This window comes from Cnephaeus nilssonii (genome assembly GCF_951640355.1).
Source record: "Cnephaeus nilssonii genome assembly, chromosome: 13".
In the NCBI taxonomy this organism is placed as follows: Eukaryota; Metazoa; Chordata; class Mammalia; order Chiroptera; family Vespertilionidae; genus Cnephaeus; species Cnephaeus nilssonii.
In genome coordinates this window covers 40955677-40971115 of record NC_137084.1, presented here as the reverse complement: position 1 = coordinate 40971115, position 15439 = coordinate 40955677, and the positions used below count along the sequence as shown (strand labels likewise).

General features: G+C 34.9%; 2 protein-coding genes across 2 annotated transcripts; one reads left to right on the top strand and one right to left on the bottom strand.

The window, feature by feature from the left end:
* Positions 1-951: 951 nt before the first annotated feature.
* On the bottom strand, positions 952-1887 carry LOC307109612 (olfactory receptor 52E2; the record flags this gene model as incomplete). The annotated part of the gene is made up of 1 exon (XM_079788429.1): positions 952-1887. One exon carries the CDS (start codon positions 1885-1887, stop codon positions 952-954), a length of 936 nt encoding a protein of 311 aa, XP_079644555.1.
* Positions 1888-11747: 9860 nt separating this feature from the next.
* On the top strand, positions 11748-12686 carry LOC307109604 (olfactory receptor 52E2-like; the record flags this gene model as incomplete). The annotated part of the gene is made up of 1 exon (XM_079788420.1): positions 11748-12686. The coding sequence occupies one exon, from the start codon at positions 11748-11750 to the stop codon at positions 12684-12686; it is 939 nt and encodes a 312-aa protein (XP_079644546.1).
* Between the last annotated feature and the right edge of the window lie 2753 nt (positions 12687-15439).

The following is a 15439-nucleotide window of genomic DNA, read 5'->3' as shown; positions in this document are numbered from 1 at the left end:
AAAATCCATATACAAATTTTGAGTCAACTGCATTTACTCTGCCTTTAAATTATGTGCAAAATCTGAAAATTTGTTGAGATAAAGCCAAGCTCTGAGTATTTCTTGAGATAAATCCAAGTTATTAATTTAATTATTAAAATTCAAAATATAAGATCTCTAAAAGAAATAGTAAGATATATATTTGAGATCTTGGGGCAGGAAAATATATCTTAAAAAGGACATAGAAAAGAAGATACCTTGGATTTTATCAACATTAAAATATTTTATTGTTTAAGGAAACAAAGATGAAAGGGCAAACCACAGACAGGGAGAAAATATTTATAATACATAGTTCTAACAAAGGTCATGTAACCAGACATATAAAGATATTCTATAAGTTCATTATTAAGAGATAAAAATAAAAATATAAAAGAGTGGGCAAAGAACTTAGACATATACTCGTAAAAAAGATATGTAATATCAAATTAATATAAGAAAAATGCTTAGAAATTTTAATCATAAAGAAAATACAAGTTATCTCTTTAATAAAATGCCCTTTCATAACTCAGTAGATGCAGACAAATGATTGACAACATGAAGTGGTGACAATACAAAATGACAATACAAATAGAGAACAATTATACATCTCATAAATTGATGGTGGAGGGTGAAAAGTATTATAATGTTAAATGTACATTCTGCTACACCTCTCCTATGACCTAAAAATTTCACTTTGTAAAACATAGGGGAAAATAATATAACCTGCTAAATAAAATGATAAGGGACAGATAATGTAGCAATGGATATTGAGAAGTGGTCTGAAACAAAGATGGAAATAAGATAATTTCAGAAGAGAGCCAACATAAATACATATTTTGACATTGTTTTTTGTGAGACAGTATTTTTCTGACTTAACTTTCATAAAATTTCACATTGAAAATCAGTTATTAGGTGTCATTATGTTTTCATTCCTTATTTCTGAAATAATATTTTCTCTACACAGTCATAGATCTGCTTAGTTCGGACTCCATATATGACAGGGTTGAGCATTGGTGGCACTACGACATAAAGATTGGCCAGGAGTATGTGGATATAGCGAGGGACATTTCGGCCAAAGCGATGTGTCATGAAGGAAAAGAGGGCTGGTGTATAGAAGGCAAGAATTACACAAACATGAGAACCACATGTACTGAGAGACTTGAGCCGGGCTTCATTGGATGGAAGATGGAAAACAGCACGGAGTATCTGAACATAAGAAAGGGCAATGGCTATAATGTCAAACACTAGATTACAAATTGCACATAAACCATAAATAATATTGATCTTGATGCTGGCACAAGATAGGCGAGCAAGACCCATGTGCTCACAGTAAGTATGAGGAATGACATGATTCCCACAGAAGGGCAATCGCAAAATGAGAAATACAAATGGAATCACAAAAATAAATGCCCTCACTACCACACCAAGACCAATTACAGACACAATCTTGTTGGTGAGGATGGTGCTATATCGGAGTGGGTTGCAGATGGCCACATAACGGTCATAAGCCATTGCCAAGAGGACTGATGATTCCATCAGTGTAAACTTGTGAATGAAAAACATCTGGGTGAGGCAGGCTTCAAAGATGATCTCCCTGAGATTGAACCAGAATATTCCAAGCATTTTAGGAATAGTAGCTGTGGAGAGACCCAAGTCAATGGTGGCTAACATGGCCAGGAAGTAGAACATAGGCTGGTGTAGGCTGCTCTCAGCCTGGATCACAAACAGAATAATGAGGTTGCCTATGAGCGCAATCATGTACACAGCACAAAAGGGTAAGCCAATCCAAATGTGGAACGTTTCCAGTCCTGGGATTCCCAGCAACAAGAAGGAGGAGGGGTGAAACTGAGTGGCATTGGGAAGAGACATCCTGATAGATAATGCATAAGTCTTCAGAAATTTATGTTCATCCAATATACAGGTCACCAGGTAGTGTTCTGTAGCTTTGAAGACCTAAATATAATTTAAGAACACTTAAGCCAACTTCTCTCGTTATTGTTATTATCACCAATAGAATCTCCCCTTCAAGTTTGACTAATTTAGGATTCTGCCAGCTTATAAATATAGTGATGACAATTAGTTCCAGTTAATTAAATGACAACACACAGGGATAATAACTATCAACAAAATACGGAAGTCATCAACATTTATGCCAACATATAAAATGTACTTTAAAGGGTTAAAATTGGTCCATCTGTTAGTATTGAGCCATATGTTTTTATTGATTTTTTTTTTTTTTAGAGAGAGAGAGGTTTCTTGATTACCTTGTGAATCCCCATTAACCTTTTGTTAATGTGATCTGTGTTAGAGCACACAAAGATAGATGGAACACATACTCTCAGCATCCTGTATCATTATTTAGGTGGACAGTATAATTTTGTGTTCAAGAACAAGGGCTCTAGAGTCAGAACACTTCTATTGTTGCTATAATAATTAACTAGTAAAAGTGACATTAGAAAAGATATTTGGCCCAGCCGCTGTGGCTAACTGGTTGAGCGTTGACCAGGAGTTCATGGTTCGATTTGTAGTCAGGGCACATGCCTGGGTTTCAGGCTCAATTCCCAGGAGGCATGCAGGAGGCAGCTGGTTGATGATTCTCTTTCATCATTGATGTTTCTATCTCTCTCTCCCTCTCCCTTCCTCTCTATAAAATCAATTTAAAAAAAAGAAAGAAAAGTTATTTGCATTTGTGCATATAAGTAAAAGGATGGGAATTGTTCTGTATCTAAAATTAGAAAATACCAACACCATTAATTTCATTATGGATAATTATTTAAAAATCTCTTTTGTTTTTAAAGCCCATAAAGGAAACTGTCAAAAATCTAAGCTTTTCTCTGCCTAATTAACTCTCTCTCTCAATGCAATGCCTTTCAAAATACGAGAAAAGATGAGAGTTACCTTGCACATACCTGAGAAGGAAAAATTAACATTTGTCATCAGATAAATGCTTTCCTTTTTTTGGTCTTAATATAAACCTCTCTCTATATATATTATTTATATTTGTGATTCCATAATCATTCTCATAATTCACATAAACTATAACCTTCTCTCTACTTGTTCTATCTTATTACAAAATTTAAATACATTTTATCAATAAAAAATATGTGGATAAATTATGTAGTGAAAACATTCACACTGAAATAAATGCAAATGTCCAATCACATAAGATAAGTCTTATCCTTATTTGCAATCGTAATTAAAAATTAAAAATGATTATAACTCATACATTATATTTTTAAATAACAGAATATGAAGATTTACGATAACAAGCATTAGTTTGTGTTAAAGAGTGACTATTGTGCACAACTGATTGGAGAAAATTGACCTAACATTTAGAAAAGATTATTTAGTAACCATTATTATTAAAAGCAAAAATTTGGGCAGAGCAATTTAACTACTTGCCATAATAGGGACTAATATTCACATATACACATGGATGTACTATGATATACAGTGATTCTTATTGTAAAAGTGCCTGTAATAAAATAGAAGTTGAAACATTGAAAGTGTCCATTAATAAAGAAATATTAAACTTAAAAATCTGTGGCATAATTTTTATGAAGTACTCAGAAGCACTTAGAATAAAGTATATTTATATAAACTGACAGGAAAATATCTAAATGAAAAAAATAAAGTAGACATTTGATTTTTCATTAACATTAAAACACAATAAAAGCTAACATATATTCATGTATATTTATGAATGTGGTTATATAAATATACACATTTATATGTAATTATGTATATTATTATATAAGTATGTATACTATTATGTAATACTTTATATATATGTGTGTATCTATAACCAAATACACAAACACATATAAGTGTATATATATATATATATGTACACACACACACACACACATATATATATATATACATATATATATATATACATACATACACTTATAAATATAGAAAAGACCTAAAAGGATCATATTTAAGTAAGGAGATGTCTAAAATGTGGGATGGATGGAAAGGTATAAAGACAGCATAATTTAGTTGGTATCATTATGATTTGATTTTTTTAACAGTGCCAATGTATTCTATATATTCATATATTATCTGTGTATTTTTAAGTAAGTAGATAAATAATGCAGAGTTACAATTGTATTCATCAGACAAAAAAGAAATTACAAATAAGATTTTGTCTTCCATGTCATCTAAAATATTAAGAATTGTTCAAAACTCTTGAAATACATTTTCCTGTATTTCTCCACATAGAAAACTATTCACCTATTTAATTCATGAAAGTGATGATATGTCTTTGTTCTTCATGATATATCTTCACACACAAAACCCCTCAGTAACTTGTTTAGAATTGAAGTCTAATCACATGCCAGCTCCTTGAGATTATTTTTCTAGAAACCTTTAACCATCAATCATGCCCCTCTTTAGTGTCCCTATAGTCTATGCTCTTACCTGTCTTCTATCTCTTGTCACTTTGTTTTATATTTCTGCATATTTTTCCTTTATTATATTACAAATTCTTACTTGGCAGAGGACATGCATTTTCATATATTTGCTGTTCCAATGAATGAATAAAGAAAAAGAGAAAAGGAGAAAATAAGAGATTTCTATTCATTTTCTGATAAATAATTTCAATATAAATTTAAGATAGTGAAATCATGATGAATCTATTTTAGTCCATACTATTTCTAAACAACTCTTCATTAACAGTTTCCTTGATTATAATATTAAATCTTTCAAACACACCCAGGGATCACTCTCCAACAAAATTGAATTCTGTCGGCATTTCATTCCTTGTCTGAATACCAGAATAGAAAAAAAGAGAGAATGGAGTGAAACTCATGTCTGCTTTGGGGGAGGAATAAAGTAAAGTATAATATCTTCTGGATAAATTCTATATTCCTATCCATCTCTTAACAAGAGTAAAATAAGTCTGCGTGAATTGGTTTATACTAGGTATTGTATTATTTACATTGAAGACATTACCATTTAATCCTTAAGGGAATTTCTGGATAATCATAACACAGATAAAAAACAAGCTAAGAATGTTCATTTAAGTTTCCTTAAAATATTCTCTAAATTCAAGGAGTTGGAATTTGAACCCACGTATAATTATAATATTTGTAATCTTCACATTATCCCTTAAGAGATGAATACTCCATAGGATTTTGTAAATGTAAAACAACAATGCATGTAAGGCTGCTTTGAGCAGCATGAAACATTGCTCAAGTATCATAGATTTGCTCAGAATTTAGGATTGATGCATCTATACTCCCAGCCTTGCTTCATCAGCCTTCCTCTGATGTACTGAACTAAGCAGAGAAACCCATGCCTGGATTTATTCTCAAAGAAAGTTGGATTCTAATCTAACCCTAGCAGAGTAAAACAGAGGCAGTTACTCAGGTGTCACAAACCCAAGTGGGTTCAGTTTTCTTAAGAAAACTTACACAAGCCTGTTTCTCACTAGAGTGCTGAAGCCACGACACAGATGAGAGTGACTGCACATTGCCTTACCTCACCAGGGGTTCTGTGGGGATCAGGTTGAGAGCTAATGTCTTCCTACCTGGTCTGAGGAAGACATTAGTTCTCACAAGACTTGCAATTTTTCCAAATGAGCTCAGTTATAGACTTGTCTCCTAATTTCTGAGACTCCCATGGGTATGGAGTGGAGATGGCCTCCCTGTGGTGTCAAGGGAAGAAACCAGTGGGAGTTGCAGATATGAGTTCAGAACTCAGGTTCCAAGTGCTTAGAGTTCACATATTTTTTTTAAATATATTTTTTTATTTTTTAGTTACAATTGACGTACAATATTATATTAGTTTTGGGTGTAAAATCCAGTTATTAGACATTTTATGACTTACTAACTGCATTTTAGAACTTAATAACTTATCATCCCACTTAATCTAGTACCCATCTGACACCATACACAGTTACCAGAATATTATTGACCATACTCCCTATGCTGTACTTCACATCCCTGTGACTGTTCTGTAACTACCAATTTGAACTTTTTATTCCCTTCACCTTTTTCACACATCCCCTTTACCCATCCCCCTCCATCTGGCAAACATCAAAATGTCTCCTGTATCTGTGAGTTCATTTCTGTTTTGCTTGTTCATTTATTGTTCTTTTAAAGATTAATTTTTTGATAGATATGCATTTATTGCCATTTATTATTCATATTTTATATATTTTTCTTCTTCTTAGAGAAGACCCTTTAACATTTTATGTAATACTGGTCTGGTGGTAATGAACTACTTCAGCTTTTCTTTGAAGCTCTATCTGTCCTTTGATTCTAAATGACAACTTTGCTAGGTAATCTTGGTTGTAGATTCTTGCTTTTTATCACATTGACTATTTTGCACCAACCCCTTCTGGTCTGCAAAGTTTCTTTTGAGAAATCAGCTGACAGACCCCTTGTAGGTAACTAACTGCTTTTCTCTGGCTGCTTTTAGGATTCCGTCTTTGTCTTTAACCTTTGGAATTTTAATTATGATGTGTCTTGGTGTGGGCCTCTTTGGGATTATCACTTTCTATGCTTCCTGAACTTGTATGTCTATTTCCTTCACCAGGTTAGGGAAGTTTTTCATTATTATTATTACACATAGTTTTTCAATTCCTTGCTCTCCCTCTCTTCTCCTCCTGGTACCCACATGATGCCAATGTTGGTATGCTTATAGTTGTTCCAGAGGCTCCTTATACAATCCTAATTTTTTTTTTAATTTCTTTTTCTTTTTGCTGTTCTGATTGGGTGTTTTCTGCTTCCTTATCTTCCAAATCTCCAATTTGATCCTCTGCTTCATCTACTCCCCTGTTGATTTCCTGTAATGTATTCCTTCATTTCTGATTGGTTCTTTTTTATGGTTTCCATGTCCTTTTATGCTGTTGAAATTCTCTCTAAGTTCAACTACTCTTCCCCAAGTTCATTGAGCATCCTTATAACCAGTATTTTGAACTCTACATCTGGTAGATTGCTTGTCTCCATTTTGTTTAGTTCTTTTTCTGGAATTTTGTTCTGTTTTTTTTGTTTGGGGCATGTTTCTTTGTTTCCTTATGTTGGCAGTCTCCCTGTTTGTTTCCACGTATTAGGTAGATCTGCTACATCTCCTGGGCTTGGTAAACTTGCCTTATATAATAGGTGTCCTGTAGGGTCCAGTGGCACAGGCTTCCTGATTACTCAAGCTGGACACTCCAGGTGCACCCTCTGTATGAATTCTGTACACCCACCTATTGTAGTTGAGTCTTGATTGCTGTTGGCATGGCAATGTGAGGGATTTAACCCCAGGCCAATTGACTGCAAGGACTAACTTCTATAACCACGTAGGATCAGCTGTGCAAGGGCCCACTTCATGGAGCAAGACTTATTTCAGCTGATCTCTGGTGCCCACTGATTTTCCTTCTTGAGTGTATTGCTTGTGGAGGTGGTTGGTTGGTGCTTCAATATGGTCTGAAGCCTTCCAGTAGATGCACTGGCTCTGGAACCTCCTAGAACAGTGGTCGGCAAACCACGGCTCACGAGCCACATGTGGCTCTTTTGCCCCTTGAGTGTGGCTCGGCGTTAGAACCACTTCTTCAAAATAGACTCTCCCAGGCTGAAATCCGACTTCTGCACATGGGCCACGAAGTTTGAATCACACTGTATGTGAGTGCCCGCACGTGTTATTTTGTGGAAGAGCCACACACAAGGGGCCAAAGAGCCGCATGTGGCTCGCGAGCCGCGGTTTGCCGACCACTGTCCTAGAAGATGCAGGCCAAGGTCAGCCACCACCGGTATTCTTCCTGTGGCACTAGCCATGAGCTATAAAGTGATCTGTAGATGGCTGCTACTTATGCAGGGCTTGGAGGTGCCCAGGAGAGGCCAAGCTTAGTGAGAGTTACAGAGCAACTTAGTGAGAGGTACAGAGCATACTGAGGCCAGATGATACTTGTTTGAAGAATTTTAAGCAAGTGTGAAGCATGATCCAAGACAGGCCATTCATATAGAAAAGCCACTGGAAGCACTTGTGGGTGGGCCCACAAGTTAGGTGGGCTGGGGTCTCAGGGAATTATCAGGGCAGAGCTCCTGCCCTCTCTGTTGGGGAAAGGCTCAGAAAAGGAACAATGGCCTCTGCCAGCCATTCTATCTGGGAGAAAGCTGCCCCTAAAGATGTCATCCTGATACTTCAATTCCTCCCCTTAGTTCCCTGGTTCCTTTCAATCTGTTGTTCTAGCACTAGAGCTCAGGGTGATGAATCCAACTAAGTCTGTTCATGGGCCCTTTAAGAGAAATGGCTGGGACACCAGCAGTTTTCCATCTCACTCAGCTACAATTCCTACTTGTTTTTACAGCCAGAAATTACGGGGACCTCTCTTTCTGGCATTGGAACTCAGGGGGTCCTGGTGTGGGGCTGGGATTCCTCTCTCCTCAAGGGGGACCTCTGCAACTGAGATACCTTCCTGATTATTTATTTATCCTCACCCAATGATATGTTTCCACTGATTTTAGAGTGAGTGAAAAGAGAGAGAGAAAGAGAGATAGACATTGGTGTGACAGAGAAACATTGATCAGTTGCTTTCTGTATGCATCTTAATAGGTGATCAAACCTGCAGATTACGTAAGTGCCCTGATCGGGAATTGAGCCCACAACTTTTTGCTGTATAGGTGGGAGGAGGGGTGATGTTGGTAAAGTAAAACTTTACTTCATATTCTTTCAATATGTCTTTTCTTCTTCTATGCTCTACCGGGGTCCTATAACCTCTCCTAACCTCTCCTCTGGATTCTGGAACTCTCACAAAGGTCTTTCATAGATTTATGGTTGTTATCTTGATGTTTCAATCAGGGGGAGGGGGGAGGGAGGGGAAGGGGGCTACTACCTCCTATTCTGTCATCATACTACCCTAAATCTCACTTTTCTGCCTTCATTTCCTTAAAAGCCAGAACTCCTTATGTCTCTCTCTTATTGAGTTAGAGCCAGATTAGACACTAGATCCCCAGAGATCTTGTGTCCTTTACAAAATGCCCCATAGGGGATTTTTCCATTGGAAGCTCCTCCCAGGCAAAGAGTAGTGCCCTCATAAAAACTGAGAGGTTGAGACAAGGTAGAGACCAGATTCCTGGTGCTCAGCCTGGTGAGTCTTCCCATGTCCCAGCTCTCAGTGCATCCTTACTTCACAGTGATGGATGAAGGAAGAAAGAAGCATAGGAGAGGAAGAGAAGAGTCACAGCATACGCTTTGGGGAAAGAAGATTAAGGCTGAAATTTAGGAATCGAATAGGCTCACATTTAGGAAGGGCCATATAACACTAAATTTCAACCTGAATCCTTTTGTTGTGCATTTTAGAAAAATCCATTTCCTGATATCTAAAGAATGACAGATAACATAGTATTTTTTGGAATAGGTTCAAAATGTTTTAAATGAATTACTTGTTTAAAACTATGAACACATTTATCTTTCTTATAAGTTAGTTTCAACATAATTAGTCTGATGGTGGAGCTCATGCTTTTAAGTATTACAAAGTTCTGTGCTATAATAAACCCAAGGAATGATGAGGATTTAAACTAGCTCTATGAGAATAGAACAAATGTACTGATTTTAAAGATATTGAAGACGTAGAATCAGTTGTGCTTTTAATGTTTGGGAGGGGAGGAACAAGATGCTATTCAGATTTTTTGATCTAGCCAGTTCACAGAATAATAATGATGCAAGACAAACAAGTACAAAAGTTTATTTTTCTGTATGTCTTCAAATTATTGCTACACTGTCTTTTTACTTAACTAGCTAATAAGGCTCTACTGCAGAATACCATTATCTGAGTTGAGAGATATAATTTCCTCATTATTTTATTTTTGACCACAGAATATAATACCATCCTTTCCTCTAAGAACAACTAAAAAAACCTCACAAAACCCAAAAAGGTAGCTTATTTTCTTCTTTAATGATGAGCTCTGCCCCTACTAGCTAAAGTAATTTTCTTATTTTTTGAGAATCTAGTGCACTTAGGGTTGATGAAAAAAGGAAAACATTGTTTTCTTAATCTTCTGAGACTGTTTTCCCACATTTCTGATCTTCCCAGATGTTATTTATGAATATAAAAGCTTTATTTAATACAAGAAGTTGCCTTTGGAACTTACACTGATAAATCACAGAAAATTTTGCTTCCATAATTGAATCTTACTTTCATTCTTTATGTTGTCCATGTCACACCTTTTTGCAATATTCATTGTTCCATGACCAGGACAGAACATTATAGTAGAAAGACTTTATTCCTTTGGACATTTCACAGAGTGTTACCACACAAATGACATCTATTGTTCTTAGATCCCTTTCCAATGTTTAACATTTACTCCTAGGAGTTCCTTGTTTCCTCACCCATATTGTACTTTCCTTTTATTATGTATTTATCCTGAACAGGAAGGACACTCTTCTTGGCTTTGTTTCCCAGATATCAGTGTCTTCATAATACCACAATTATCTTAATGAAACTGTGATCGTAATTAGTATTATTCTTTGGAATCTTCCAGTGATACCAAATCATAAAAAGGCACTTTTTACTATAAAACAGTTACACATAATGAATGGTCAAATGCTTTGAAAATATACACTCTAAAAAATGTCCTAAGTAAGGTACATGAAATTACATAAGAACAGTGTAAGTATCATTGAAAATGATTGGTTCAGAATATGCTTTTTATCTAGTTCCTTCTTCAAAATATTTGCCATGTATCTTAAACACTTAAAAATACAATTGCTTCAGATTTATAGTGAAGATACTGATATCTCTTTTTTAGATATATGTGAGCTTAAAAGAGACTGTGTTTGAGTAAATGTGTGTGAAGGAGGGGGCTGTGAATATATGACATGTGTGTGAGGCACGGATTATCTTTTTCTTATATCCATTATCTTTCCATTTCAATTGAATTATATTCTCTCCACTTTCTACTTACTTTTTATACACCTTTATCAATTATAAGTATTTTAAGCATTTGGCAAGTCATTTAAGCTATTTCAGGTTCAGATCCATATGTAAAAGTTCAAGTTAAGTGTGTTTATAAAGATTAGGGATGATATTTGCAAAGGTTCTGACAGCATTGAATGTGGTAGGCAGTACCTCAATAAATGGTAGTTGATAATGTTTTCACTAGATTTACTTCATATTTTGTAATAATAAGAAATAAATATTAACAAATAGGTTGATTTTAATATTTTAGATTTATTTTTAGTATTTGAGAACACATCTTAACAAATCTGGGTATTCAACAGCACTTACTGCCCATCCTGTATGTTAACTTAAGTGTTACTATTCAACCAACCAAATGGAATGAATAGAAATACCTATTTATAGAGGATGATAGAGCCCTTTGAATGTCAAAATTGAAAGTAAATTATGTTGGTGATGATAAGATAATGTAATTAATGAAGCAGATATTAACACAAAATCTTAGCATAATACCAATGAGGTAACCATTGCAAAGGAGACCATTCTTCTAACAGAGGAAAAATGGTGCCAAGAAGGATGAATATATTATGTAGAATTTTTTGTTAAAATCTATGTGTAACTTCTTTCAAAGCCTTCTTATTGATAATTCACATCTTCACTTTGCTTTTTACGTAGTACATTTCTAATTGTGTGAATTAACTAAGAAATAGAATATTCACAATTGTAAGCTGTCATTTTTCTTTAGGTTTAAAACATTGCAAAGTTTTCCTGGTAACCTACATACATGTTGGCAGTAGCACATTTGGAAGCAACGTGGACTTATGAATTACCCATCAGAATGTCCCTTCTCAATGACACTCAGTATCACCCCTCCTCCTTCTTGTTGCTGGGGATCCCAGGACTGGAAACGCTCCACATTTGGATTGGCTTTCCCTTTTGTGCTGTGTACATGATTGCGCTCATAGGGAACCTCACTATTTTGTTTGTGATCCAGGCTGAGAGCAGCTTACACCAGCCTATGTTCTACTTCTTGGCCATGTTGGCCACCATTGACTTGGGTCTCTCCACAGCTACTATCCCTAAGATGCTTGGAATCTTCTGGTTCAATCTCAGGGAGATCATCTTTGATGCCTGCCTCACCCAGATGTTTTTTATTCACAATTTCACTGGTATGGAATCCGCAGTCCTCTTGGCAATGGCTTATGACCGTTATGTGGCCATCTGCAACCCACTCAGATATAGCACCATCCTCACCAATAAGGTCGTTTCAATGATTGGTTTTGGTGTGGTAGTGCGGTCATTTATTTCTGTGATTCCATTTGTATTTCTCATTTTGCGATTGCCCTTCTGTGGGAATCATGTCATTCCTCATACCTACTGTGAGCACATGGGTCTTGCTCGTCTGTCTTGTGCCAGCATCAAGATCAATATCATCTATGGCTTGGGTGCTATTTCAATCCTAGTGTTTGACATTGTAGCCATTGCCCTTTCTTATGTTCAGATACTCCGTGCTGTTTTCCGCCTTCCTTCCCGTGAAGCTCGGCTCAAGTCTCTCAGCACATGTGGTTCTCATGTTTGTGTAATTCTTGCCTTCTATACACCAGCCCTCTTTTCCTTCATGACACATCGCTTTGGCCGAAATGTCCCTCGCTATATTCACATACTTCTAGCGAATCTTTATGTTATAGTACCACCAATGCTCAACCCTGTCATATATGGAGTCAGAACAAAGCAGATATATAATCATGTGAAAAAAATATTATTTAAAAATAAGTAATTAAAAAGAAATAGTGCTTAATATATGAGATAAAATGCCTTGTTATATTAAATTCAGTAAATTTAAATGTGTTTGACATAAATTTTTATTTATTTTGGCTCCCTTCTGTAAGCATTTTAATGAGTTCAAGCAGTCAAAAGTCTAACCTTTGTTATCCAATTCATATTGAAAAATATGACTCATCAGTCTTTATATGTAATTTTTCATCAATGGTATCAGTAGATATTAAGTAGGATTTATAGAATGTGCCATATTTCTGTGCACTAGCTACTCTATATCATTCTTATGGATTAAATATACATATATTGATTTCAGTGAGGAAGGGAAAGGGAGAGAAAGGTAGAAACATCGATGATGAGAGAGAATCATTGTTTGACTGACTCATGCATGCCCCCTACTGGCGATCAAACCTGCAACCTGGGCATGTGCCCTGACTGGTAATTGAACCCATGACCTCTTGGTTCATAGGTTGAGGCTCAACCACTGAGTCACACTAACCAGATATAGATGCTTGGAATATTCTGTGCTTTATTCCAGCTGTGATTGATAAAATTTAAATGTATTAATCTATAAATAGTTATGTTTTCTATTGATATAAATAGTTATGTTTTCTATTGATATATGTTTTCTATTAAAATTATAAAGGCTACCTTATATGCCTTTTTTAAACAGTCTTTTATATGTCTCTAAGCATTAACTTTTCTTTATATTGCTATGGCCTAAAAGATAAGTTGAAATCAGTGGTAAAAGTACTGAAAATATCTTTAAGTTCAGTTTCTCCTCAGATATACTTATAATATAATGCCCATAAATATAGAAATACATAAATTTCCATAGGAGGAAATTTATTTTTCTAAATACCTAAATGTCTCTATATTAATTAATGAATTGCATAACTAATTAATAACCTTCTCACCAAAATCAGGTTTTGATGGCTTCACCAGTGAATTCTACCAAATACTAAAGGAAAAGAAAATCCCAGCAATTACCTAAAATCACTTCCAGAAAAAAATCACTTATTTTATGAAGCTGGAAATACCCCAACACCAAAACCAGCTCAAGATATTATCCAAAAAATAAGCAATTTTTAAAATGCTGACTATTTCTCAAAAATATTTCTCATGAACAGATGCAAAAATACTTGATAAAATATTAGGAGATTGAAGCTAATAATTTATAAAAATAACTATATAGCATGATCAAATGGTGTTTATTCCTGATATGCAAAGCTGGTTCAACATTCAAAAAATAATCAACAAAAACAACCTAGACCATCAGCTTAATGGAGAAAAATACTATTCATCATATGAATGATTAAAGAAAAATCTTTTTTAAAAAATATGTTTTTATTGATTTCAAGAGAAGGGTTGAGAGAGGGATAGAGAGATAGAAACAGCAATGAGAGAGAAACATTTATCAGCTGCCTCCTACATGCCCACTAGTGGGGATCAATCCAAAAACCTGCGCATATACCCTGACTGGGAATCACACCAGTGATCTCTTGGTTCATGGGTGGATGCTCAACCACTGACCTATCCTGGCTGGGCAAGAAAAATCTTTAAAGAAAACACGGCACATATTTATAAAAACATTTGCAAACAAGGTATAGAGAACTTTCTCAAGTTGATTTAAAAATAATCAAAATCTACAACTAAATATATGCATAATAAAAATAACGCAATTAAAGTTTGAGCAAAATATTCGTCTATACACCTCATAAATATAGAGATAGAAGATAGTCTTGCTGTAAAATCCAGCAATCACACTCCAAGGAATTGACCCAACTAGTTTGTAAATTACATTCACACAAAAACTTGCACATATACATTAATATTATTTTTTCATAATTGCCAAAATTAGAAACAATGAAGATGCCCTTCAACAGATAAATGATAAAAGGCTATTCAAACTGTGCTATACCCATTGTATACAACACAATGGTTACTATTCCACATTAATAAGAAATGAGATATCAAGTTATATAAAGACGTAAATGAACTTTAAATGCACATTGCTGAGTGATTTCACTTAGAAAAAACTAATCTGAAGAAGATTCATATTCTATTATTCTAGTAATATTACATTCTGGAAAGAGCAAAATTAAAGAGACAGTAAACATATTCAGGCTTAGCAGAGGAAAGAGGAGTGAAGGTTGTTAAACACAGGAGGCACATGGGAATTTTTAAGTTGGTGAAATATTCTGTATGATACTATAAGGGTGGATGCATGATACTATACATTTGACAAAACCCATAGAATTATATACCTTAATGTATGTAATTTTAAAAACACCATTTACTAGTAGGAGTTCAGAGGATCCCAAAATGAAATGAAGATTTTGACAAATACAGTGCATTATAAATATAGGGAAAAAGAACAACCTCATTAAAGTGGATGGGGGAAAATGTGTTAACCTAAGTAACTTTGGAAATGAGTGGAATCTGAGAGACTAAAGGCAAAAAATAACCATGCCTAAGCACTGTACTCCAGTGAATAAGTTTTTTCCCATGGAGATTATAGGTTAACACTGCTAATACATATGCATACTGTTATTAAACAGTTATGCAAATGGATGGCATATGGTGGTGGCCAGATTTCTTCTTTGGGAGGTGGGGGAAGGCAAGATTAAATCTTTATACAATTGAAAAATTCTTAAAGAGATTTACTTTTACAATCTATTGGAGGTTTTCAGATTAGTGCCAGCTAGAATTTAGGAAAAATCTCCATATATGTCAAAAAGACCAAATGCAAAT